The following is a 27,990-nucleotide window of genomic DNA, read 5'->3' as shown; positions in this document are numbered from 1 at the left end:
TTTAAGCAGTGTTTAGTAGTTTTCATCGGTTCAGGTGAGTAGGGCCATGGTTTTCATGCCCTTTCTTTGGTTATGACCCAAATACTCTAAATCATATCCTTAACTTTAAGTTTTCTGAGCATACAGAAAACCAACTGAGAAAGGTGATAAATTTCCTTCTATCGCTTGTTGAAATCGAGGAAAGCAAGGTCGCCTACAGTAGATCCGAGCGGCACACGTAGAAAGCAAGTATACAATATATTCACCATTTGCCAACGTTATTTTAGTATGAGCAGTGGTTGGAAAGTTACTTTTCAGAAGTAGCTGCTCTACAGCTACATGATAAAAATTGTAGCTCGCTACAACTATTAGCTAGTTTTCCAGAAACGTATTCGCCACTTAAGCTCTTGTCACAAATACAGTTTACTTGGCATCATACATTATAATATATGTCATGGCATCTACATGCGTAGCTGAACTTAAAAGTTTGGTTAGAATATTACATAAAAGCTTTGTCTGTTAATTTGCATTTCACAGTAAAGTATGCATTTTGTTTGCTTATTTAAAGCGTATATATATATATATATATATATATATATATATATATATATATATATATTTATTACCCCCTCCCCCAAAAATGTATATGCTTTCGCTGCTAGAATGGCATGTAGGTCTATTTTAAGAGTCATTACTATCCTTTTGACCGATCGTCAGTACACAATTTATTTCAGAAAAATTTCTTTTAATATTGCTGCAAAATAATTGGAGACAGAAATCAGAAAACAATCATATTTTCTCCCTATCATCATATAAAAATTTACTAAAAATTGTGAGGAAATGTTTGTTACAAAATATTTTTGCGTCCTGGAAAAGGTTTACTTGTAACTTTAGTGCAAAATTCGCTACACACTATAAAAATATGTAGCTCAGCTACAGGTTTAGACTTGTAGCGCCGCTACATCTGGAGTTACAAAATTTGTAGCTAGCTATTGTAGCTTTGCTACAAATAGTGCGCTACTTCCGAACCGACTATGAGTTATATAAGTAACAACTATCACCTAGTATAACTTGTGTCATATACTGTATATAAGGAAAAGTTGATGATAAAGTAATACGATACATTTTAAAAGTAACTTAACCAACAGACTGAATTCTAGAGAAGATATTTCACGTTTCTGTCAAATTATATTTCTATATCATCATTTTGCTTTTAATGTGCCTTTATTAGGCCTATTCAAAATTACCCTTATATATATATATATATACACAAAAGTTTGGACTACCGTTTAGAGAATTCATTTCCGATAATTCATGAATCTTCACGCTTACGCTGTGAAGCATGTGAGAACATCAGCGTGTCGTTGTTGCCCAAATTGATACTCATTAAACACTTTTACTGATATCTCCAACAGAACAGCAGAGTGCATAAACAGTAAAGAAAATGTGAGTTAATTGTTACTTGAATATCTTTTCTCCAATGAAAATCCTGCGGTGCTGTATGGATGCGAAACATGGTGTTGTAAACAAAACCTGTGAAGTTTTATTTTCAATAATAAAAAACATCGTTCTTTTTTAGTGTTTGTTTTTCTCACCTCAACTGATAAAAGCTACTGAACACTGCGTAAATCCATTAATTCTTCAAGATAGCTATACAAAAAATTTATCGAGTAGGAACTTTACACCTGACTTTACAAGAACTCCCGTGGTGTTGCCACAATATTGGAACACTATCCAGAACTTAAATCTGCTTTAAGTGACATCATATATAACGATGGGTGGGACTCAAATTCTATTCATATTGCAGTTGGGTTAACAAGAGACTTGTGTGACTCGACATTTGTTTTCCTGCTGAACTTATTTAATTGTAGTTTAGTGCATTCGAGTGTACTTTTCGATATCCTGCAAAGTAAAATATCGGGTATTAACTACGCAATAACGAAATATCAAACTGCATTAGATCTTTTAAGAAATTAAGATCTGAAGAAATCGTACTAAGTTGTGTTAAAAAAAAAAAAAATCAGAACACTCCTGAACTGTGATAGTGTAGATAAAAATGGAAGTCATTACACAAATAAGATCACAGAGATTTGGACCCGTTTCGCCGAACGACCTTACAGCTATTTAGATCAAAACTCTTATCAGATCTTGATTTCGGCGAAAGGGGATATCCCGTTTGGCCGAATCCCCTTTCGCCGAAAATGGAGTTAGGGAAATCTTGACCTGTTTGAGGGATTATTCTTTGAGAGTCAGGGAAAGAATTTCCTTGAATGGTTAGGGACTTATGTTTTTCATGGGAATCTAAAGAAGACAAACAAAGTCTCAATTTATATATAGCCAATAGGGGAAGTGAAAGTGAAAGGGGAGATATCGCTCATGACAAGTTGTTTTGGTGTTTATTTCGATAACATAGTTCTATGAATAGTAGTGTAATAGTTTAGCTCTTGTGTTAGTGAAATAAATTATTGCTTTCGTGGGGTATACAAGTGAAGAATGGCTACGTTTGTGAGTACCAAGCGCAAGGGAAAATTACTGTATTTTGAGGGATATCTCTATAGAATTAGTAAGCGAACTACCAATAAAACCTACTGGAAGTGCAATAGTGGATGTACAGCTACAGTTGTTCTTGAAGAAGATAGTGTTATATCAAAATCGGGGTTTCATTCACACGAAACCGATAAGTCAGTGTATTATTATAAGTGTGTAATAGAAAAAATGAAGGAAAGAGTGAACGACAATGTAATGGAACCCATCCCAAAGATTTACAGGTACGTACTTTTTGTTATGTGGTTTAGTGTTTTAACAACTAGTATCCTCCAGTCACTAGAACACGAAGTTTAGAAGCTTGTGACGTTTGCCTATTTTCATATACAGCGCTTTTCGGATTCCTATTTCGGAACTTTAACAGATACAGACTTGAATCTATTTTCTGAAAGTACTTGAATCATATTATGTTTATGCGAAAGCTAATTGTAGTTGTTAAAAAAAAAAAAAAAAAGGCAATAAAATACAAAACATCTGTTATTTTGTTGAATCTCGGAATCCTCGCGTTTTGTTAGTTGTTTGTTCAGAAAGGTTTCAGTTGTTCAGCTTAGTTCCATTAATTTCCTTTGTACGGGATTTCTTTTTTAAATCTACTTAAATTTGTATGGTTTGCAACGCGTTTCTGTATATTTCACGGTATGAGGTGAAGCATGGAACCTGAACCTTTCATTCAGGTGTATTTAAGACTGAAAGTTAGAGTTTTATCAAAATAATACTTTTGGCGCATGGGTAAATAGTTTGTTACAGCCGTCAATAGTTTATGGGTTTGCTATCCTTTAGACTTTTCCCTATTGAAACTTAGGAAAAATACTGTAGAATCTCAGTCAGGATGGTCAGCCACTGAGAAGTGAGATCGAACCCAGGTTACCCAATGTTACTACTACACGTTTTGATCCTATTTGGGTCCGAGCAGTTTTAACCCATTTTCTCAGTGTAATTACATGCTATTATAATTTGAGATCATAATTATTCCCTTCGTTGGATAAATACTAAAATCTAAACTTATGTAGCTTTCTGAAATACGCTTCTGGGACTTCTCTCCAGTAGAGCAATGGATAATTTGAAGCTGCGCATATACTAACATATTTCTCTGTGTAGACATAGTTTTTAGATGTTATTTATTCAGATTAGTTAAGAATGTGTTGATTAATAATACATTGAAAAATTATTTTCGTTCGGATTGGTTTCAAATTTATGCATGTTTTAACTTTCTTTTGCAGGGAGATAATAACTAAAGGTGAAATGAATACAGAAACTGCAGTAGCTCTGCGTACTTACGATAGTATTAGACACAAGTTGTACAATGTACGAGCTTCAGCTCGTCCACCACTTCCACAGAACTCACAAGATTTGCTATTGTATGGAAGATATAAACAAACCGTGGACGGGAGAGAGTTCCTCTTAGTTGATGATGGAGTTGGATCGGATCGTTTGCTGGTAATACTTTAATTTATTCTCAAATGGTAGTGTTTCTTTGGGTAACAAATCTTCTTGTTACAAGATTCTAAACAAATACAGCAAAAACTAGTCAAACCAGTTTTTTTATCTATTATTATTATTATTATTATTATTATTATTATTATTATTATTATTATTATTATTATTTACTAAAGCTGGCAAGAGATTTGAACCTGGGAATTTTGCAATTACTTACTTGATTCTTTGCTTGTTCATAGTGATACCTGCTTTATTTACATGAACGGCTCAGGCCAATAGAATGGTAAGCTCCACCTCCATATCGAAATTGCGCTTTTAGGTGAAATGGGTTGGGATAGGATCACAGAATAGTATGTAAGTGGTTGAAATTCTGAAGCTACTTGCAATTCTTTTTGAGATAATGCTTTATTTTTCTTCTTCTTCTCATTTTCTTTTTGGTTCTTTGCCTATCTAATTACTTATAAGACTCATTTCTTTCTGTTGCAAACAGTATCTTGCTTTGCTACATTCACCTAACACATTCACTCTTTGCAGATATTTGGAACATTAGAAAATCTGCAGAAGCTGTGTTGTGGAAATACAGTTTACATGGATGGTACCTTTAAGTGTTTCCTCGCATCTTTTGTAAGCTGTACACACTGCATACAAAGTACTTGGGGCAGACATTTCCCTTATTGTTTTGTCTCCTTCCCAGCAAGCGAGAGGAAGTATATGTCAGATTATTTAATTTAATACGACAGAAAGCTAGTGACAGTGCACTTAATTTCAGCCTATCGGAGCTAATTCTAGATTTTGAGAAAGCAGCAATGAACGCTTTTCGTAGCATCTTCTCAATGTTTATTTCATTACACTCAGTGTATTTGGAGGAAAGTGCAAGAGTTAGGATTATCTACTGCGTACAAGAAGGAACAGGAAGTGAGGAAATGGATACGTCGAGCTGCTGCCCTCCCATTAGTACCTGTAGAGAGTGTAGGAGATGTATTCATTTATCTACAAGAAAATGCACCGGACGTTATCAATAAAGAAGAATTCCATGATTATTTGGTGGAAACATGGGTTGATGAATCGGATGCAATTTTTCCACCGTGAGTATTTATGTATTATCTTCTTCTTTAATATAAAACCTTTACACTTAATTAGCGTGTGTAGAACCTAATATATAGCAAGGATATTGTAACAGTTTCGGTATTTGCAATACAACATTTGCGACTAGTGAAAATTCGGAAAGTACAATAGAAGAAAAGATAAATAATGTTTCTAAATTGCTCTATTTTATATGTATTTTTAAATTATCTATTTTTGCGGTTTCATTTTTTTTTTTTTTTTTTTTTAACTGAATAGGTGTTTTTATCCCGTGGTAAAAATCAAATTAGGCAGCTCAAGTTATAATATTATGTTTGTACATTGATCTTTTCTCAATTTTATTTGATGATATTCATCGTTTGGGTGTGTTTATTTCAGCGATATATGGAACCACTTCAATAATGATGGTCTTAGGACAACGAATCATGTGGAAGGATGGCATTCGAAATTCAACAAAAGACTCGCAAAGGAACATCCAAATATCTTCGTCTTTCTAGAACTGACGAAACAAGAGCAAGCTGAAAATGAAACTGCAATGAAAATGTTGGAAGTGGGAAATACGCCAAGGAAACAAAATCCGAATTATAGGCGGCTGAATGAGAGGATTCAAACTCTTAAACAGAGACTAGTGTCTCGAGAGATAGATCTTTTCCAATACGTAGATTCAGTATGATATTGTTTTCATCTAGGTACGTAACATTTGAATTTTCTGACTGAAAGTTTCTGCCTGTATCGTAACTAGCAAAATTAATACTGATAGGGATGTATGATTCAGCATGCGAATGATTGTGTACTTCATATTTAATTCTATTCCATTTATAAGTCGTGCTGTAAAGTACTTTTTTTTTTTTTTTTTTGTCTTGCCTTTGTTCCTCTTATCATTAGTATATTGGTGGTACACTGTAGCAATTTAACGCAGTTAATAAGGTATTTCTTGATAAGCCTGCTTAAAATAAAAGGAAAGCCCTAGCAAACCACTAGGTAGAATTTAATACATTTTCTGTAAATATAATAAACTTTTTATAAGAACATTCATCACAAGGGAAAATATAACCTTTAATTTTTGTTTTCTCTTATGAAATTGTAGATTCTCTTAATCAGTTCGTTAAGTTCCCTTTCAAATGTACTAAAGTTTTTTATTATTATTAATAATTTCAGGAACTGCATAGTGAAGGAACTGCAACCGTGAAGTGAGAAGAATTCAAGAAAAGTAATGGACTGCGAAAGATTTTGATGGATACCATGATCAATAATATGTACTTGTATGTATGATTTTCAATAAATCCCATATAAAATTTATTTAAATTATATGGTATGTTTGAATTGCATTACAACATCAACTTATTTACATTACCATATCCGCCGAAAATATAAAAAATAAACCACATTATGTATTAGAAAGTACACATTACTGATAATAAAAGGGAGGCTAGTTCGAGTTTTACTTATCGTCGTTGTGCACGAAATTGTTTCAATCCGTCAAGGAAATTCTTTCCCTGACTGTCAAGGAAAAATCCCTCAAACAGGTCAAGATTTCCCTAACTCCATTTTCGGCGAAAGGGGATTCGGCCAAACGGGACTACACGGATCACAGATAGTTTACGAAGGCTTTTATTCGAGATCATTGATTGCATCACCGTCCATTTCGAGACACGTTTCCGGGATTTTCAAATGATTGAATTTATACAGCTAATTGGCGAAAAAAAAAAAAAATCCAGTGTACAACACAGAACTTCATTTTCCATAAGAAAACCTCGATAGCTTGTTAAGAAAATACCCGTGTTTCAATAGGGAAGAACTCAAAGGAGAACTTCTGTTTATACGAGGAGCATACTGAAAGTCGTGAGCAACATGTTTTCACAACCGTAATCTTTAGTTGAAAGTGAAACCAAGTATATCATCTCAATCTACAGACCTTTCTTTCCAGACGTTGACGCTTTTTGTTGCTATCACGTGACCACAGCACGTTTCCAAAATGGCGGGCAGCGAGGTTTCGTTTCGACAGCATGTCTATGGAGATGTGTGCATGAGTGCCTTCAGTGTTAGGAGGTGGGTGAAACATTTTAAGGATGGAAACACAAGTATCGAAGATGAGCCTCGCAGCGAGCCCCCTCGAACTGCCTCCACGGAACACAACAGGGTAAGGGTTGATGAGCAGATTAAGGGAGATAGGCGTATCACTGTGAATGAAACTGCTGCAAAACTTGGTGGTGCAAGAAATGATTCACAGCTGAGGTTATCGGAAGTTTGTACCCGTTGGGTTCCACGTTTATTAACCGAGGACCACAAACGTCAGAGACTAACCATTGCCCAAACCCTTCTTCAGAGATTTCAATACGAAGGTGATGACTTTTTGATGAGTATTGTGACTGGAGATGAAAGCTGGTTCCATCATTATGAACCTGAAACAAAACGACAGAGTATGGAATGGCACCACTTGAATTCGCGAAAGAAGAAAGCGAAGGCAGTGTAATTGGTAGGGAAAGTTATGGGGAAAATCTTCTGGGATGCAAAGGGTTGCATTCTGGTTGACTTTCTTGAGCCTGGACAAACCATAAATTCTGCCCGCTACATCCAGACACACTTTTGAAGCGCCATCATGCCTTGCATGATAAATGTCCTGGAAAGAGCATCCTTCAACAGGATAATGCGCGTTCGCATACTGTACTATGAAGCAAATCACGAGATTTGGTGGGAAACACTTTCACATCCTCCTTACACCCCGACATGGCAGCCTCCGACTGCCATCTTTTAGGTTTTGTGAAGGAAGAGATGCGAGGCCATCGCTACGAGACACTGGAGGATATTCGGCAATCAGTGCGTCACAGTGTACGGCAGCTGGAACGGAATTCTATCACAAAAGTATTTTCAAAAATGGAAAACGATGGGAAAAATGTGTATTAAAAAAAAAAAAAAAAAAAAAAACGGAGACTTATGTGGAAAAGTGAAAGAAAGGTCTGTAGATTCAGACGATATATTTGGTTTCACCTACAAATAAAGATTACAGTTGTGAAAAATGTTGCTCACGACTTTCAGTATATCCCTCGTATATGCAAATGGATTACAGAAAGCACTTGCAGAAACAAATCCTTGCTCTTGTATTGAGTATTCCTGCTACAACGGCCTCTTGCGAGAGGAATATGAGCTTTAAAACGTTATCAAGATTTATCTTCGTAATACGATAAAAAATGTAAGACTATCAAACTTATCTGCGTTGGCAACGAAAAAAACATTGTAAAAAAAACCTTGCAAAGCGCCAAGAGATTATTTCCAAAGTCCTCGATGTATTCGCTCGAAAAAAAGAGAGACGGATTGAACTTATCTACAAAAAAGTTGAGAGAGGTAAGTAACGATATAATTATATAATTGTTTTCCATGAAATGTATTTACAATATTATTTTTTATGTGATATGAAATTATTACTTCATTTGTTACATTTTTCAAATAATTGATTGGAATTTTTTAGTAATTTATTGACTGTGTAATAAACTGGAACCGTATATGTAAGGGAAATATGAAGCAGAACCACTCTTATACTTTTCCTTGCATTGTATGAAAAACATACTGCATGAATTAGCATTTTCTATCAAGTATTACACCCAGATCCGTAGTCAGAACACTAAGACGTGATCTTTTTTTTTTGGGGGGGGGGACTTGAATTCACTTTAGACATATATATATATATATATATATATATATATATATATATATATATATATATACAACAAACAATTGCAAGTTTCAGGGGACTGTCCTCACCTAGCCACCCTCTAGTTACGAATTTAATTTCAGCCTACCCATTTCAAAACTTCACGCTACGTTACTGTTCATAAGAACATCAAATGATAAGCACCCGCCTATACCAAATCTAATTCAGATATTTCTCTGACTTGCTTTTACAAATTACAATATAAAATGGGAGTAGACTAGTACTTCTTTTACTTTTCACACTCATATGATTCAATCTGCTAGAATATTTTGTTCAAGAGGAACAACTTGGCACATTTTACACAACAAACATGTTCTAGCACTTAAAATGATTGCGTAACAACAAATAAATTCGCAAATTAATGCAATACCCTGATTTCTCCAGTACAGATTGTTCGAAAAGTAGTGTTTCCTGAAACACCACACAAAAAGTAAATAACAGATGAACGATCTTTCGAAAGTAACATTGTTACGTATACTCTTCGTTGAAATCCAAATGAGGGACATGCCTAAAACACTACAGAGCCAAAGACTACGAACACTGCAGATGCAGTTTAAAGCATTACTAAATACTAAAATTTCTCTTGTGGACTACTTAAAATAATTTTAAGATTTTCCTTTGAATTTCAGGTACTTTATCAATTATAATAGGAATGAAAAAGTTGTGCTCTCATGTTCATATTAAAGGAATACAACGCTTTAGGGTGTAAATAAATTTAAGAAATTTATCAATTTTCTCAGCAACTATTATCACCTAGCTCAAAAACACTATTGTAATATGTGTTGCATGTGGAGTCTTGTTGCTTTAAAAATAAAATAAAAAAAAAAAAAAAAAAAAAAAACTGACCACCGACTTCTTGTATATTTTTACGATCCATTTTCTCACAACAGTTAAATATGTTAATACTTCCGCCTGAAATAAAGATGGCTATAAACACAAGAAGTTTCGCACTTGTTATATTTAGATCCGTCTATAGATAAGAATACAAGGCATTCCACGAAAAAGTGGTTGGCCAGGATTTTTGAACAAGACAAATATATATTTCCATTAAAACTCTTTACAAGTGTCAAAGCTTACCTTTTCTGTTCTCAAGACTACAAAATATAAGAAAAATATTTTCGAAATTTTCGAAAATGGCTCTGTATGTAAACCGGAAAAATAGGGTAAAATACACACAACACTTAACGCTGTTGAACATCTACAGCATCTTTCCTTCTTAGCACATTGGTTTATATGGAGAATTAATTTTTGTTCTCTTTGAAATGAACTGGAAAAGTTAATGGTTTGATTTCTGATTTCATGTTCAAATTTATTTTTAATGCCCCTTACTCCGTGAAAATTTAATCTTGTTACACATAATCTTAATAACTATTCCATTAGGCCTTTTTTACCATATTGTTAAAGTAAAACACAACAACACACTGAGCAACGCTACGTGCTAATATAATATATATATAGGGTATTAATGAACTATATCGACAAACTTTAAGAGGTGAGTCCTCACATCAAAACAAGAGAAAAAGTTCATATGGATCTATGGCGAAAAGTGCATAATTTCAGAGCTAGGACTGTCCAAAATCGCGAAAAAGCCAAATTTCAAGAGGCCCTATTTCGAATTCGAGAGACTGTGGATGGTGGTCCTTATCAGCGTAAGGGAAGCCATGCATACACAATCCAGAAACACATATTTCATTAATGTTCGATGCGTGTACAGATTATTCCCTCCAGGGTGAAATTCCCAGACATGCCATCGGCCGAATTTTGAAATATGTTCTGACTTTACGATTCGTCCAAAGTAGGCAAACGATAAGCCTTGATAGCAGTGAACACGGAATCCTTTGGCGTTATATCAGAAGTGTTAACGATAGTCAGCAGCACGGTCTCTCGTACTCGGGAGAACGCATGATGGGATGTTTTCTTTCATGCTTATAAGTGCAGAAAACGTGAAATATACCGTGACGAAATATATATCATCACACGTTATTCCGAACCCAAAGAAACATGGAGCTGCCGGTTCCTAGTACTTCCGCCTTCCTTCCGAAGCACTGGATGTCCATTGTTGTCAAGGTTTACCTCCTGTATAATTTGGACCCTTCTTGAAATCAGGGTATATCTGGAAACTCTATTGAAAACATATCTGAGAATTACACCCTGTAGGGAATACCCTCTGCACCTATTGACAATTGATGAAATATGCACTTTGGGATTGTGTATGCGTGGCTTCCTTTACGCTGATGAGAACCACCATCCACAGTTTCTGAAATTCGAAATAGGGCCTATTGAAATTTAGCCTTTCTCGTGATTTTGGACAGCCCTAGCTCTGAAACTATGCACTTTTCTCCATAGGTCTGCACACTGTTGCCAATCTTAGCGACTTGTAGCTAAATCTAGCGGATTTGCAAAGGCGTCTGGCGACTAAATTTTTACGAAAGCGACTAACGACTTTTTCAGCGACTTTTGAAGTGTCTTGGCGACAAAACTGGCGAATTTTTTAAAGCGATTTTGCTTTTAAGTAAAATTAATATACATGATGAGCGATTGCCTCAAGATTGATGAATAAAACGAACGCGAGCGCAAAATTCGGGAATAACCCGTGTGGTCCATGACATCGAATCGCCACCTGCATACATAGCCCTACGAATGTGTGAAAAATTCGGGAAATTCCCGGTGGATTGTGACACCTGACAACGCAACTACGCAACCACTCAATTGAAACTTCGCAGTTCTCGGGTCGGGATAGAGCGAGTGAATATTATTTGCGTGTAAATATTTTGAATATATCTAGTTGAAGTGTCTAGTGTATAGTGCATAGTGCTGTGTAACTGATAAATTAAAGTGTATTCAGCGTTGTTTTTCTCCCTTAAAAGTGTGGTGTTCTTTAATTAAGCATGGGTAAACCCCAATACCAACAACATTATCGAAAAGAATGGGAGAAACAGTATGAATGGTTGCGGCCAGTTGATTCCGATCGATAGAAAGCGTTCTGTGTCTACTGCAAAAGTGAGATTTATGCAAAGGCTACTGATCTGAAAAAAAAACATTCTGAAACAAAGAAACATAAGTTAAGATCCGATCCTTTTATCTCGCATAAACAGCAAAAAATTCCATTTAGGAAAGAAAGTTTGAAAACACATGCAGCTGAAGGTAGGCTCGCTTTATTCATTGCTGAACACTGTTCAATATTAACTGTTGACCATTTGTCCGAACTTTGTACGAACACCTTCCACGATAGTGACACAGCAAAAGACTTACACATACATAGAACAAAATGTACAGACATCTTGAAAAATGTTCTGGCACCATATTTTCTCGAGAATTTGGTACTTGACGTTGGTGCACAGGGTTACAGCCTTATAATTGATGAGTCAACGGACATCTCGGTGACAAAACTTTTGGGGGTAATTATACGATACTTCAGTGTTAGTTTAAAACGAGTAGTGTCTAGGTTTTTGGTTTTGCTAGAATTAAGAAATGGCACTGCACAAGTAATCACAGAGACAATTATATCACTTCTACACAATCTCAAATTGAATCGTCCAAACTGTTAGGTTTAGGAGTTGACAATGCAAGCGTTAACACTGGTGTTATCAATGGTGTTTTCGAAATTCTAAAAAATAGAGTTAAATCTTCCCCATTTAGTTCTGATAAGATGTGTGTGTTACTCATTACAATTGGCAGTGTCGCATGCAACTAAGATACTTTGCCTCGAAACATTGAATTTTTAGTGCGTGAAACTTATAATTGGTTTGCCCACTCTAGTAAAAGGCAAAATATGTACCGGGATATTTATGTTACGATTAACGATGAAGAACCGCAGAAAATTTTAAAAGTGTGTGATGTTAGGTGGATATCTCTAGAACCGGTCGTTCGACGCATTTTGCAACAATGGGAGGAGTTGAAGTTGCACTTCGAAGTGGTTCGATCCGCTGAAAGCTGCTATACGGCTGAAATGTTATTTCAGATGTACTCAGATGTGTCCAATAAATTATATCTAATTTATCTGAAAAGTGTTCTCAGCGAGGTGCAAAAGACAACCAATGCATTTGAAGCTGAAAACGTTGATCCCACACGACTGCTTGATGACTTAACTAACCTTATACATTTCACAAGCAGAAAGATTTTAAATCCAACAGCCGTGGTAGACCCTCTGTCTAACACGTGCGAAATAGATAATTTTGTTGACCCCAAACCCTACTTAGGATATGAATTTGAAAAACTGGCAGAGTCAATGGGTTCAAACCAAACAATTGAAACTGTACGTAAACGATGCGTAGATTTTACAAAGAAACTGGTTAGAGAATTGAAACACAGGCTCCCTACTAATTTTCAACTCCTACAAAAAATGTCACAGCTCTCTGTAAATAATTGTTTGAATGTCGTTAAAAATCCAATCACCGATTTAGCGGAAGAGATGGGTTGTTCCCCATTGGAAATAGGTAACATCGAAAACCAGTGGGGCAATCTGACTGTGATTAAGTGGAAAAATACTGCGACAACAGTTGACTTTTGGGTGGAGGTCTATGAGTACAGAGATTCAGCGGGGGTTAATTCATTTCAAGATTTAGCTAATTTCGCTATGGCAGTGCTATCTCTTCCTCATTCAAACGCTGAGGTTGAAAGACTTTTTAGCCAATTAAATATTGTAAAAACCAAACTGAGAAATCGGTTGAAAGTGGAAACTGTGTCGGCTATACTTCAAGTTCGAAATTCACTTAAAATCTCTGGGAAGAGCTGTCATTCCTATGAGATACCAGAGGCTGTCATTAAAAAAATTGGAGTCAAAGCAGCGTACTCGCAGCCGTCGTCTACTGTGACATCCCAGCCTTCAACATCGGTAGCAATAGAAGATGATGTAGAAGAGGAGACAGTATATCTTTTCGAATAGGTAAGTCATTTCACGTGGTCTCTGCCTTTATTGATTATGTTTAGCCTATGTATACATGTTTACTTTATATTGTTCCAGAAAAACATTCTTTTTAGGTTTAAATTCGATAAATATCTGTTTTGGCGACTTTCTAGCGACTTTTGGACCTGAATTTAGCGACATTTTGTCAGTAAGAGTTGGCAACAGTGGGTCCGTATATACTTTTTCTCTTATTTTCACGTGAGGAATCACTTCTTACAATTTGTCGGTATAGTTCATTAACACCCTGTGTATATATAAACAATCACGTAACAGTTTCAACACAATAACTGTGTCGTCATCAGACTTCCATTCCTTCCGGCTACTTCGGAGTTGGTCACATCTTTTATGCTTTCCAGAGATCAATTTTGAATTAGGCTCCACTCTTTCATTAAAAAGTAACACTTGTGTTTTGCACTTTCACTTGTACAGCTGCACACTTGTCCAATTAAAAATATAAGTTTATGCGGATAAATTTTTATCCTTTAATATCCTTGTTATTTTCTCTTATTAATTTGTTCTTTCTTTTCATTTCTTCTTTTTTAAGTAGAATCTCCTCCCATTCTTTGTTTATCGAAAATCCTGCTTTTCATTTCATGACCTTGTCTCCTGCCTTCATAACTTCCTTGGCTTCTTTCCATTTTCTCTCCATTGTCCTGTTCTCTGCTTCTGTGACCTCTGCTCCTTCCCACTCTATCCTGTGGTTTGTCTCTTTCTGATGCTTATATATTGCATTGTTGTTCCTTTTCAATCTTACGTCATCTTTGTGCTGTTTTATTCTTTCTTCCATCTTTTTTGTTTCTACTATGTAAATTTTGTCACACTCCGCGCATCCTACTCTATATATTGATCCCCTTTAATCTTTGCCCGCTATTGCTTTTTCCTTGATTTTTCTGACTACTTCAATTATTCTTCTTTCTCCTTTCCGGTACGTCCTAATTCCTGCTTTTCGAAGTATCCTCTTTATCTTCTCTGTTTCTTTACTAGACTCTCTATACCAAACCATTTTCTTGTTCTTGTCTTCTTCTTTCTTCCTTTTCCTTGTTACGTTTCTTCTTACTCTATCCCCTTTATTATATCCATAACTTCTTTAAATTTCTTTTCCTCTGTTCTTCATCTGTATTTAGGTCACCCATTCTTTCCTTCATGCTTTTTATGAAATTCTTCTTCATACTCTCATCCACATAATTCCTTTTGTGTGTAGTTGATCACCGGGAAATATATAAGAGGTTACCAACTCCCACGTAGCCACGAGTGAGTATAAGTAACTATCACAACCACGAAACTATAACACTAATACCATTTCGCAAATGATGACCTACGAATAATAATAATACTGTTTAAAGTTTTAACAGGCAAGAACAAAAGTAAATCATAAAAAGAATACTGTTATAAAAAAAAAAAGATCATTTCCAGATTACTGTCACTCCTGGATCAGATTCAACCTGATGAAAACACAGTCATTGTTCTGAAACTGTTATGTGATTGTGTTATATATATATATATATATATATATATTATCGCATAGCCTTGCTCAATGTGTTGTGCTTAGTTTGATAATCTTAATTTTTAATTATCAAATTTAATTTAAAAAAACATAACATCTCTAAATGAAACAGTAGGCAACACTTAACTAGACTCGATGAAGAAATCAACACAATAACATCACCAAAATCTTAGTTTATTTCAAAGGAAACAAAAACAACTCTCCATGTAAACTAATGGGGTTAAAAACAAATATTGAGTAAGTACCATCAGAGAAAACAAAAATGAAGGATCAAACGACAGAACACGAAGAATCACTAAACGAAAATAAATTCTTCTTCCTTAGTTCTCTACTCATGATAGAATTTTTCAGCTTTACGCCCATTTCGTTTATTTTGAATGGTGTTAGTACAGTTTTTTTTTCTTTTGGGGGGGGGGGTATATTTTCCGAAATTTTGTTTTATACAACAGAAAAGGTAAGCTTTGATCTTGTAATGTCTTCCTGCAAACAGAAAACAGAAATAAATAGTTTGCGGAACATGCCTCTTTAAATATACTTTACTAGTATAAATAACTATCACAACCACGAAACTATAACACTAATACCATTTCGCAAATGACCTCCTACGAATCATAATAATACTGTTTAAAGTTTTAACAGGCAAGAACAAAAGTAAATCATAAAAAGAATACTGTTACCAAAAAAAAAAAAAAATCATTTCCAGATTACTGTCACTCCTGGATCAGATTCAACCTCCTCTTCCAGCTGCTGGGCACTCAATCCGGTATTACAGCAGATTTCATCGTAGGAACATAGTCCTGTGAAAGAGCGACGTAACCCCGTAGATTCGCATGGATTCTCCATCAAGCTTATGGGATACTAAGAAAGAAAATATAGCATTTAGTACAGGTGAGGTAACTATCAGGTGAGTATGACACTAGTCAACTATCTGGAAAAATTCCTAGTTATGAAAAAAGTAATACTGATTACAACTGTACTATTCGTTCAGAGATTTTAGTTTTCTTTGTTCGTTCTGTTTTCAACAAGATTCGGTAAAAAATCAGATTTTAGGTTTCTAAGATCGATCATGCTAGTAGGCCTTGTAAGATTTTAATGTTATTAGGATAATGCTGGTGGAAATATTCTACAGACCTACTCTACATTTGATCTTTCATCATCATCATCATCTTCGTAGTAGTAGCAGTAGTAATAGTAATAATAGCAGTAGTAGTACCACTACCTCGAGAAAACCCACGGATACAATGTTGTCCACCATATACTTACTTGGCCGGGATCGAACCTACGCACCAGATAAACGCTCTACCAGTGAGGAAGAGAAGGAAAAAATGAAATGAAATCTTTGAGTTTAACGTCCCACGGTTATACTGGTTTGGCTAAAGGAGACGATATGATGAGAAATGAATGAAATGGTGGAATGAAAAGTGGGAGGAAACGTGAGAGCCCCGAGAAAACCCACGAGCACGGTGTTTGTCCACCACAAAGTCTACGGCGCGAGCTGGAATCGAACCAGGGACCCCAAGCACCGGAGGTGAACGCTCTACCACTGAGCCACCGTCCCCCCGAGGAGGAGGAGTAGGAGTAGGAGTAGGAGTAGGAGTAGTAGTAGTAGTAGTAGTAGTAGTAGTAGTAGTAGTAGTAGTAGTAGTAGTAGAAGAAGAAGAAGAAGAAGAAGAAGTAGAAGTAGAAGAAGAACATCATCATCATAATGATATTAAATTACAGTGGTCCTTCAATGTCGACGTACCCCATGACAAAAATTAGCTCAATCTATAAAAAATTTCAATGACACAAGGATTTACCTGGTGAAAGCCAAACTAACTTATAGCATATGACATATGTATTATGGAGAAGAATTCTTGAGAACCGACCCAGCAGACAGCTTCCCTTCCCTCTGGAGTGCTAGTAATGTTGCCAATTCATACGTTAAAAGACGTTCAACTGTAGTTGCATGATAGACGTGATAAGTATCACAAAATAAGTGTTTTGTATAAGAGTGGGCTTTTCGGTACCCAGATGCCTTTTCCTGAAGGAGGCACACCTCACATATGCTTCTCAGCTGTAAGCGAGGAAATAATACTTTCAGGTAAATTTCACAGACACTTTTGTTTCTCCTTTCTTTGTGCTTCAGCTCCAGCGCAGTTTCAGCATTCGACGAACAATTAACGAAAAGTTAGCAGAATGAATTTGTTCCTTACTACTGACAACGATCACACGAAGGCCTGCAACTGGAAGCACCCTTTCAGAACATTATTCCAGACGAAATGCTTATCACTACAAAGTGTATATTGAATAGTAATCAGCAAGCATGAGTTCTCGTTAGTCTACAATTACCAAATAAACATTATCGAATGTAGGACATTCTTTCAGAAAGAGTTTGACTTTTCATAGGACAGCAGGATATTTCTTCTAAATTTTGAAACGGCTTTTTTCTACCTTATAACTATCTTGACGTTGAAGCTGTACCGTTTTAAACAGGAAAAACCTTTTTTAATCGTTGTTCAGGCTTTCTTTAGTTCTAAAACAGGATGATGCCGAATGTCAGGTTAGTTTTAACTAATGTTGCTCACGAGATGAAAAATTTCTCTTATTGTCTTATTTTCGAGATGAGAAGTATATTTTAAAATTCGAGACGATAAGAAACATGAGACAATTCTCGTTTCGTTTATAAGTAAAGACAAGAAGCTTCTCGGGATTTCTAGGCAAAGCTAGGGCACTAAAGTCTAAGAAAAATATAAATAGATAAAACGATTTACGAACATAACAAAGTGCATTTGTCAACCTTTAAAAACATGCAAGTCGTTACACAAAATGTATTATAACACACTCTTCGTGGGCCTCTCGTGATGCGGAAGGCTTCTTATAATTTCTAGATAAAATTAAGAAAAATTAAGACATTCTTTTATTTTGTGATATTAAAAACTGAAGTATTTTCTTAATCTTTCGGAGAAACCAAACAATAAACAAGTAAAAGTTAAATATTTTAAATAAAGTATCGAAAACATCCTGATAATATAGTGAAAGTAAGCAACGAACATTATAAACACGGAAGACTTTCACAAAGGAAAATAAGCCATTTCATAAACAATCCTATTTTCTCAAATCCGTAATAGAAAATGAAAGTATGGAAAATAAGTACATAAACTCTAGAAAATCCTACCAAAATCATCATATCACAATCACAATCACAACTCAACCACAACGCATTCGCACATCGTTTACAGTGGTGCTCTGCAATTTCAGTGTTAGCGGTGTGCAGACTTAACCGTCGATTGACTATGTTGAACCATGGACTTTTGTCAAATGTAAGTACGCAACCATGAACTCTGTTAGTTATTGTAATGAAATATCATATGGCAGTCTTAACCTAATAACGAGAATATGTAACCCCGAGCAATTCGAAATATTTGTTATCTTCACCATACTCACATATTGTTTTATAATGTTATTCATTTCCTTCTTGACTCTTTGATGACTGTTATTCATTATGTATGCTTATCCAATAAAACCACATTTTGTATTATTTTTTCAATTAGTTTCTCTCCATACACTATACTATCTGCCCTATGTCATTCAAACATGTTTTTTCACATGTTTTTTAATACATCTTAAAATGAAGGTATAGATTTTATACATAAATTTATGAAACGAGACCAGCAAATTTCCCAGACGAAACGAGAAAAGCTTTCAGAGGATCGAGACGAGACAACTTTTCTCTCGTCTCGTGCGGAAACATTAGTGATCGCCACTTGGGTATGCTACTCACGTCACACTGGTTTGTGTGTTCAGTTATGTCTCGTTTTGCATATAAAAATGAAAGCGAACACTCTCTTCATTTTTCGAAGAGTAAGATATCAGCACCGACTGAGCGCAGTATTACATGGAAACGAAAAGAACCTATTGATAACAAAAATGGACTATGATTATGCGCTTTTCAAGAAAGAGTAAAACACACACACACATACTAACATTAAAAAAAAATCGATCTTAAAATCTGCAAAAAAAAAAAAATTTAAAACCTGTATAGCTTATTTAAATAATTAAGCTCTCTTTTTATAGTAGAATGCTAAACATAGTCCCAGTACATATGATATCAGGTTCAATCCAGTGTGGAATACACATCTCTGGAAAGAAGTGAGCAATAGTTCAGGTAGCATTGTGATATTAGATTCTCTACTTTATATTTTCGGAGCTGATTGAATTAGTGATGATTTCAAGGCCCGCGTAGGAGATTCTATCACGAAGCTACGACATTTTCCTCGGTGAATATCTCGGACCGTGCTTAACGACTATTATCAGTATTTTCTAAGTACTATTTTCACCCCTTCCCGATGAAACGTGGTGCTATAATCCCTGAGTTAGTACTACTGCTAACAGAAGGGTACATGTGTACTCGCGCAAGCGTAGTGCGCTCGTCACGTGTTGGGTAAGCTGAAAAGAAGATCTCACGGACTATTCGTACCAATATATATGTCTGGGTACTACCGGCATCTATGGCTTTAAGTCCGTCACGTAGCAGGGACAATGTCCTTGGTAAACACACTATCTGGGGAAGAAGTGGAGGAAGGAAGGAGCCTAGAACCCGTATGTTAGATACTATCCCGGTATTTGCCTGGTGTGAATGAGGAAAACCCAGAAAAAAAATCACTTAGGATGACTGCCCTGAAAAAACTGTTATATCTTTTCGACCGAGTGTCCCCACCGGGAATCGAACCCGGGACCGCTCGCACCAAAGGCAATAGCGTTAGCGACTATGCTACGCTGGGCCACTGCTTGATGAACTGATAGAATGCACATTTAATAATAAACAAGCTATGTTGAACTCATTAAGTGTCAGTATTCAACGACTACTCAACTTTTCCGTACACTTTTCAACGACACATTCCTTGTCATTTTCAGTACGTGCCCACTAAGGAATTTTAACGTTGATAAATGGACTCATACTACCAGTATCAGATCATATCTATAATTCGTTGACACCAAACACCATCTTGAATTTATTCTACAGGAAGTTAATCATATGGGCACGTAAGTTTTTCATTCATTCATTCATTGTTTATTCATCCATGTCGTACATTATTGGTCAGAGACCAGTACATAGGACTTGTCAAATAATAATAAGGCATTTCAGTATAATTGATTTACATTATTTTACAAACTATCACCCAAGTATTCATTAATATGATAATACATTTTGTTACACAAAAAATTAAATAGTTCATTTTTGAAATTTCGTATGTTTTTGATATTCTTCAAATAACTTGGGAGCTTATTAAACAACTTAGCGGACATAGGAAGAACACTTCTTTTGGTGCACGCATAGTTTTGGTATGCTGTGAATATGTTATTCTTTTGTCGTGTGTTGTATGAATGTACATCGTCAACATGAAGAAAACTACTTTCATTTCTCTTTACATATATGATACTTTTGTATATGTACAGACAAGGCACAGTTAAAATTTTATTTGACTGAAAGACCCTTTTGCATGAGGACCTTGGTGATAGATTAAAAATAGATCTTATTGCCTTTTTCTGTAGACGAAAAGTAGTAACACTGGAATAGGAGGCTCCCCAGAAAATTATTCCGTAATTTAACAATGATTGAAACTTACCATAGTACAATAACAGCAAAGTTTCTTTTGACACTGAACCACGTAGTCTATAAATGACAAAACAGATACGACTTAATTTGCTGTTTAGCTCAGTAATATGTGCATCCCATGTAAGCCTATTGCTTATTGTTACACCTAAAAATTTAGTGGATTTTGAATAGTCTACATCAGTTGAATTTATCACAATGGGTGGTACTGTTCGAGGTGTACATGAGTAATGAAAATTTAGTGCTTTTGTTTTCTTTGCATTTATCAGCAGTTGATTCTGAGATGTCCATTTTATCAAACGCTCCACAGTTTGTTTTAATTTACTTTCTAGTTCAAGTGTATTGTCCGCTGTTACTATGACATTTACATCGTCAGCATATAGTACAATATCTTGGGGATACATATATTGAACAAGATCATTTATGTAAAATAAAAAAAGAATTGGCCCAAGAATTGAGCCTTGAGGAACACCAGCAGAGATAGTAGCAGTTGTGGATGAAAATGTGACTTGTTTATTGTTAATTATTTTTTGTATTTTTACTACTTGTTTTCTGTTTGTCAGGTACGAGCGAAACCATTCATGTACTACACCCCTAATACCATATTTCTGGAGTTTTGCCAGTAGAAGAGAATGTTGAATTTAACACTCGTTTATTGAGCTATAGTTGTTAAATTTATTGATTATTCATCAGTGATAAATAATTAGAAACATAATCCTCATAAAATTACCACTTACTTTATGAATTCGTCGTATTAAACCTTTGAGCAATCCAAATTGCACTAGCCGCCGCTCATCAATCTTCAAAGAGTGAGGACTAAAACGAATGCAGAGATCTCGAACTGTTGTGCCATGAGTCATACTACAATACATCATAAACACATCACGAAGGTTTGGCAACTGTCGCTCTGTAATAAAAAATAAAAGCAACATCAACTTTTACTATAATTCTATTCGTGGTATATGGTTTATCTCATACATACATTAACAACACACTTAATATATGTTATAATCCCCTTCCTTTCTAACAACTCAAAAATCAAAGAAAAACACAACGTCCAGGTTAGCAAAAAATGTTTCCTTACTTTGGAGTACTTTCCTACGCCACCCACCACCTTTCTGAACTTTTAAATAGTAAGAAGCAGAATGCAATATCAAAAATATGCAATTAAATAAAAGCTCTTTCCTTATAACTGATATCGGTGCGCAGTTTAACTGTACAGTCAAATTCTGCATTGTATAAAAAGTTCTGGCGGTATGTTGATATTGTAAAATTACTTTGTTAAGGTAGTACGTAGAGAATTTGGCCACAAGGAATTTTTGGATACAACCTTCTTATTACAAAATTCCTGTTACGTACTATATAACACAAAGGCACTACAAATGTGGACCTAAGACCAATACAAAGTTCCCTAAGTAGTCTAGATAAGGGGGGATTCTCACAAAGCTCCAGGCAAGCTGAGTAGAGGTGGTTTAGGAATTCTCAGTGCTCCAGGCAAGCATACAGAGGTTGGTTTCCCGCAGACTTCTAGGCAAACTAAGCGAGTAGAAAAACCACAGAGCTCCAGGCAAGCTAAGAGGGGAGCATTGATCAGCTGAAAGTAATGTCGATTCAGCAGTTGCGCTGATGTTCCTCTTCTGTCACCTGACCTGACGATGACGACGATTCCTGTCGTTTTTTCCTTGTAGTAATTGTAGTAGAAGAGCACGTGGTGTTGTTTACAAAATTAAAGCACGTGTTCGTGCTTACAAATACATACCACGTGTAGGGTATTACAATGTGCTCAAAAACATTACAAATCATCTCATTTACTTCATATTCTAATTCCTGAGTAATCACAGGACTTTCAGCCTCCACTAAAGCTTGATACCACTTCCGGGAAAGAGGAGTGCACACTTGAGTATGTTGCTGCAATTCTCAGGTCAAGTGGCTGTATGGCTTGATATGAGATCAAGTTTCCAGCTTCTTTGTTTGGATATCAGAAAGTTTCACCAGTTTGTATCAATAATAAGTATTACCAGTTTGTCTAAAAGCTATTGAGCCTTTGGAGGTCAAAACGGAGAAGATATTTATTGTGATTTGAAAGTAACATTACGAAATTACATATGCCCATTTTGATAACCTTCTGGAATTTTTTCAGGAACACAAAATTGCTATAGAACTTACGTTGTTTTTGGATTTATATAAAGTGACACGTTGTTTTCACAAGTCTGTTTCGAAACTAACTTAACACCATTCAGAGTGTTCTCCAGACCCGAAACAAATTGTAGTCTGACGGTGCCAGATCCAGGCTATACAATGGAGGCATTGAAACGTCCCAATCACGTTATCTCAATTTCTGACGGATCGTTCAAGATCTATATGATCTAGTTTTATCAGAGTGGAATACAAGGCCCTTTCTGTTGACCAGTTCCGGCCGTTTCTTTCCTTCTTTCTGTAATTGCTAGATGCGCTCGCGCTGTGACAATATAGCATAGTTTACTATCGTTCTACCCTATAGTAGAAGCTCGTGGCGCAAGAAATGTTTCCAATCTCATCAGACACACAGTATAACCTTCCTGTCGTCAGTGTAGGCTTCGCAACAGACTGTGGACCTTCTCCTCGTTTTCACTGTCGTTGTCATATGTTATCCACTTTTCAACACTTGTAATCAACCACTTTGTAACGTTGCAGTAGAGATTCTCAAACAGAAATTCAATCAAGTAAATATTTTCAAGTCAGATCATGTGGCACACAAACATTGAACATCTTTTCGCAGTCAGTTTTCTCCGAATGGTTTAACACTATTTGGTGATGTTACGTTTAGGTCCTTAGCGTTGTCATGACTGCTTATTTGCCGGCACTGCTCAACTTTTGCTAGTGGTCACGCACTGCGACGAGCACATTGGACATTTAATTTCCAAAACGTAAGCAACTGAACCATCTTTTAGCTGCTGCTCTTGGTAACATTATCTTGCCCATAAATTTCTTCACAGACCTGCACAGCGTTGCGTCTTTATCGACATGAAATTGTAAGATGTAGCACAGTTTGGCAGAAAGTTTACTCATCTTTACGGCGCAATGTCTTACACCTGAATATATGAATTCCAACATTTTGCTCATCTACTAGCTACAACTATCAAATGTCAAATGCCGTTAGCCCTGACCCGCTGTGACTCATATGCACTGAGATTTGGGATTCCAACGCCATCTCGTGGATAGAAGTCTCAATACTTTTTAGATTATTTGGTACGAAGGCAGTAAACTATGTCAAACTGTGACAACAGGTTAAATGAGAACAGCTATTCTTTAGAAACTTCACGTAAAATCATTCGTATTGAAAAATTCTACAATATTGTTAACATTTAACTAAAAGAAATGTAGAAAGAGCAGACATACACACATCGATAGATCTCATTAAGTTGAATAAAAGCTCATGCGTAGTTTTTTTTAACCTAAAAATTTATGCTTTACAAGAAACATGTCAAGGATCTTCACTACAGCGAAATTTAACTGCCGCTAATTTTAAAGTTTTTTCTGTAATATCTTCAACACAAATAAAAATATTCGAAAAACAGAAACGTAGTGAACTAGACAATACGATTTTGCATGTGGTACCTTTACCCCATTTCACCTATCTGCTTTTGATATGCCACTATTTACAGAACCCGCAAAAAATGCTAAATCTACCTACAGTTGCAAATCGAAAACAGACAGATGGGTTGTGATAACGGTGTTACATGCAAAATCGTATTGTCTAGCTAACTACGTTTCTGTTTTTCGAATATTTTTATTTGTTTGAAGATATTACTGAAAAACTCTAAAATTAGCGGTAGTTAAATTTCGCTATAGTGAAGACCCTTAAGGTGAAACTGACAATGAAATATAAACCCATTAACGCACCATTTTTCCGATCAGACTGATTTTATTTATTTATTTTGGAGTGGTTTCGGTGTAGGAAACACGGGATTAAAAAAAAATTAATGCAAATAATATAGGGTCTATGGGACACTGCTTTTCTATGTCGGAACTAGAAACTACATGGTGCAATACAATTTTAAAGTAAACTTTGCATATATGCAAAGCTGCGCGCTAAAGGCTTAAGCTCCAGCAAGACAACAGTACGTAGTATGGTTAATGAGAAATAGCTCAAAATTGTGATTAAACTCTTCACAATTTTAATTTCTATTTAACTAAAATATTGTGCAAAGGCATGTGTCAGGTGACAGATCACATTCGGATCAACAAAGTGATATACTTGAGGGTAACTTCTGATGCGTAGTTTCCGAAAAAATGCCAAAAACGAACTTTTACAGCGCTAAAAAAGTATCTCATTCGTTGCTAATAGTAACTAGGAGTTCCGCTGGAACAGAGTTTATAGCTATACTTATATAGTGTTTCGCTACTTGAAAAACTTCATTTGATGATATAATAGATACACTATACTGAGATATTTCTTGAGCAGCTAAAACAATAGAAATACCTCAATATGCTTATGGTGGTTATGCTTAAGATTTATACTTGAAATCCTAATTGAGATGCATTGCGAGAGGTTCTGTATCTTAAACATAACCAGCTCAGTCCTATACTCCTCATAGAAAAGTTATGCAACATTACTTAAACTTGGTAATTCTAGGCATGAATAAAAAGATACAAGCCTCAAATGTGTGATTGATTTAATGTTTTCTGATTAGTTATGTGGTGTTTGTGAATTGGTTGATGTGTTCAGATAGTTCACATAGTTCTTAAGCACATACCTGCGTTTCTTATTGAAGTTATCGTTCCACAACAATTACCTGAGGTCCAATTTCAGCGCAAGTACTTAATGTCGTGGAGATCCATAAAAGTCACTTTTCCCAACTTTAACTGATACAGACTATGATGTTCGAAGATAAAATCCAATTTTCAAGTTACATCGAAAAAGCTAACGATATAATTTCTGGTAATACACGATACTATCCTTGAAGTATCTTGAGATTTTATACTATTACTTTTGCTGAAGAATTTACCCAAAGTGCCCATGGTTATGACGTAGAACCACGCCATCGAAACAGTAACCCAGAAAATCGAGTTGATGTACAAGACGTTGAAATCAGTCAACGCAAGATTTACATAATCAGGAAGTTCATTATGTAAATGAAACTGTCTTTAGCACATAAAACGAATTCGTAGACAAAATTACACAACATTTTATAATAGATTTCCGACCTGAAATTATGTGAAGGAATCTTTTCCTTGTTTTGTTCATCTTTTTTGACAATTAATGTTAAATTTGAAGTCAAAGTACAACAGAAATAAAAACTTTATAACTGGGCAGTTACAGTAGCAAGTCGGTAGTAAGTGAAAACTACAGAAGTTTAGATGCATCTTTCTATTTACATGAAAGAAGTACAATAAGGTTATATTAAGTTAATTCATGTAACATAAAATATTACGTTTGAATAAATAAAAATAAAACATTAAGAAATAAATACTGTCAAGGAGGAAGACCACCATGCATAATGAACTTCCTGTTAACATCTTTCACATAACTGGTAAAAATAAAAGGTGTAACTTATAATTTGAAGAATGAGGAGGTTTGTCCGAAGTTGACCATGACTACTACTTCGAACTTCTTAAGATTGAAGAGATTCAAGGTAGTCTAATCGTTTACGAAGTCTGAATCAAGTCTGACCTTTTGTTTATTTTTTGGTCGGTTTATATATGTTCCAATTTTACCCTTTCACCTCTACGTTTTCCTGTTTTGTTTTTGATGTTTTCACTTCCTTGAAAGTGAACTTTTTTTTTTTAACTAATCCTTTTGCATCATATTTACAATAATCTACAAATTTTAATATACACAGATTTTACTAAATTATATTACAGTAGGTTACATGTAAAAAGAAAATGTTCTTTAAACATCAAATCGTGTTTTCTCCTAAAAGTGAAGCAGACACTTCTAGCAGTGACACACATATTCCTAACAGTTGCCAACATAGGCTACTACAGAAGGTTGATCCGTCGATCTATGTCCGATTTTGACGTCTCACCTACCTTAGGAAAAACCACTGGACTGTCATCGGTTGCCGTCCATCTGAGCACTAAGTGTCTTGGCAATAGCCCTGCATCGTAACTTCCATTGTAGGGTACTGCGTTAAAGTACAGTGACGGGAGCCTTGAGCCACTCCTCCTGGCAGAGTTTAGGCTACGGACAGTAGTGACACGACGAGATGCAAGTGCTCTTTCCAACAGACCAAACCCGCAAAAATCCATAAGACTGGCATCAGATGGCTTCATTGTTATGTATTGGAAGGGAATGCTCTGGATGCCGGTGTCTGCCCCTATCTGTTTCAGAAATCTCTGTGTACAACGGGATGTATGTGATGAGGCCTTATCAGGGGCGCCCGAAGAAAATTTTCTAGGGAGGGGCCCGTCTTCATAGTTGCTATATTACGGCTGGTATTTCTGGTATTTAATATACATGGTTTGCTATATTACTATATATTTTCGTAAGCCAGAGAAGGGCCAGGGCCCCATCCTGCCCTTCCCTTCGGGCGTCCATGGGCCTTATCCATATGCACATCGACTTGATTTTTTTGCATTTCCACTCAAACGGGACAGATATTCTGTACAAATTGGTGTGAGGATATGTTGCTGATAAAATGTGGAGTTGATTTTGCAGTATTTAGGCATCTGCCGAATCGTTAATTTGCCTTCATGGCAATATCACGCAACAACCACATGAAACTTACTTTCCATTAACGGATGCAGTCAGGATGGGCTTTTGCCTCTCGTGGTGTGTAGGTTACGGCTCAAATTTTGCCACAATCTGGTAGAGAAATCCATGCTTTATTGAGTGTGGCAACATACTTCAATTTTTCTCCGGATAGATGGCATTCGTAGAGGCACCTACAGTAGGTCTTTCTCTCCATCCAATAGGTCGCAGTAAGGACATATCATGACTTTTAAACACCATCCGTCATCCGGAGCTTTAATTTGCCACGTAGCTGATTCACAACTGACTATGACATGCACAATCGTGTTCCCATCACACCTGTGTAGGAGGGTTTTCCTCCAGGGCCATTCGGCGCAACTTCCAATCGTAAGATGGAATCACCGCAGTACACAGTCGCTTTATACTACCCTTACTGTGTGAACGAAATGCTGGAACGTCATGGTATCTATGTCGATTAATTACGTTGTTCATGGTGATTGACCATAATGCACATACACCCTGCATGTTTCTGAAAAATGAAATGCAATGAAATCTTTGA

At 35.9% G+C, this 27,990-nt stretch overlaps 2 protein-coding genes across 2 annotated transcripts in view; one reads left to right on the top strand and one right to left on the bottom strand.

Annotated features, from left to right (window-relative positions):
* Positions 1–7,018: 7,018 nt before the first annotated feature.
* On the top strand, positions 7,019–7,516 carry LOC145682718 (uncharacterized). Its single transcript, XM_081754104.1, has one exon. The coding sequence runs from the start codon at positions 7,019–7,021 to the stop codon at positions 7,514–7,516; it is 498 nt and encodes a 165-aa protein (XP_081610230.1).
* Positions 7,517–15,268: 7,752 nt separating this feature from the next.
* LOC145683805 (GATOR1 complex protein NPRL2-like) overlaps positions 15,269–27,990 on the bottom strand; it is a 63,369-nt gene continuing 50,647 nt past the window's right edge. The window contains exons 8-9 of the mRNA XM_081755396.1: positions 21,496–21,665; positions 15,269–16,020 (exon numbers count right to left, since the gene is read on the bottom strand). Of these exons, the coding sequence (XP_081611522.1) occupies positions 15,856–16,020; positions 21,496–21,665 (335 nt within the window). The 3' untranslated portion in view covers positions 15,269–15,855. The remainder of the gene's footprint in view (positions 16,021–21,495; positions 21,666–27,990) is intronic.

The sequence above is a fragment of the Thermobia domestica genome, chromosome 4 (genome assembly GCF_964235325.1).
Source record: "Thermobia domestica chromosome 4, izTheDome1.hap1.1, whole genome shotgun sequence".
Classification (NCBI taxonomy): Eukaryota; Metazoa; Arthropoda; class Insecta; order Zygentoma; family Lepismatidae; genus Thermobia; species Thermobia domestica.
Note: the sequence above shows the minus strand (reverse complement) of the source record. Positions and strands in the feature narration are given on the sequence as shown.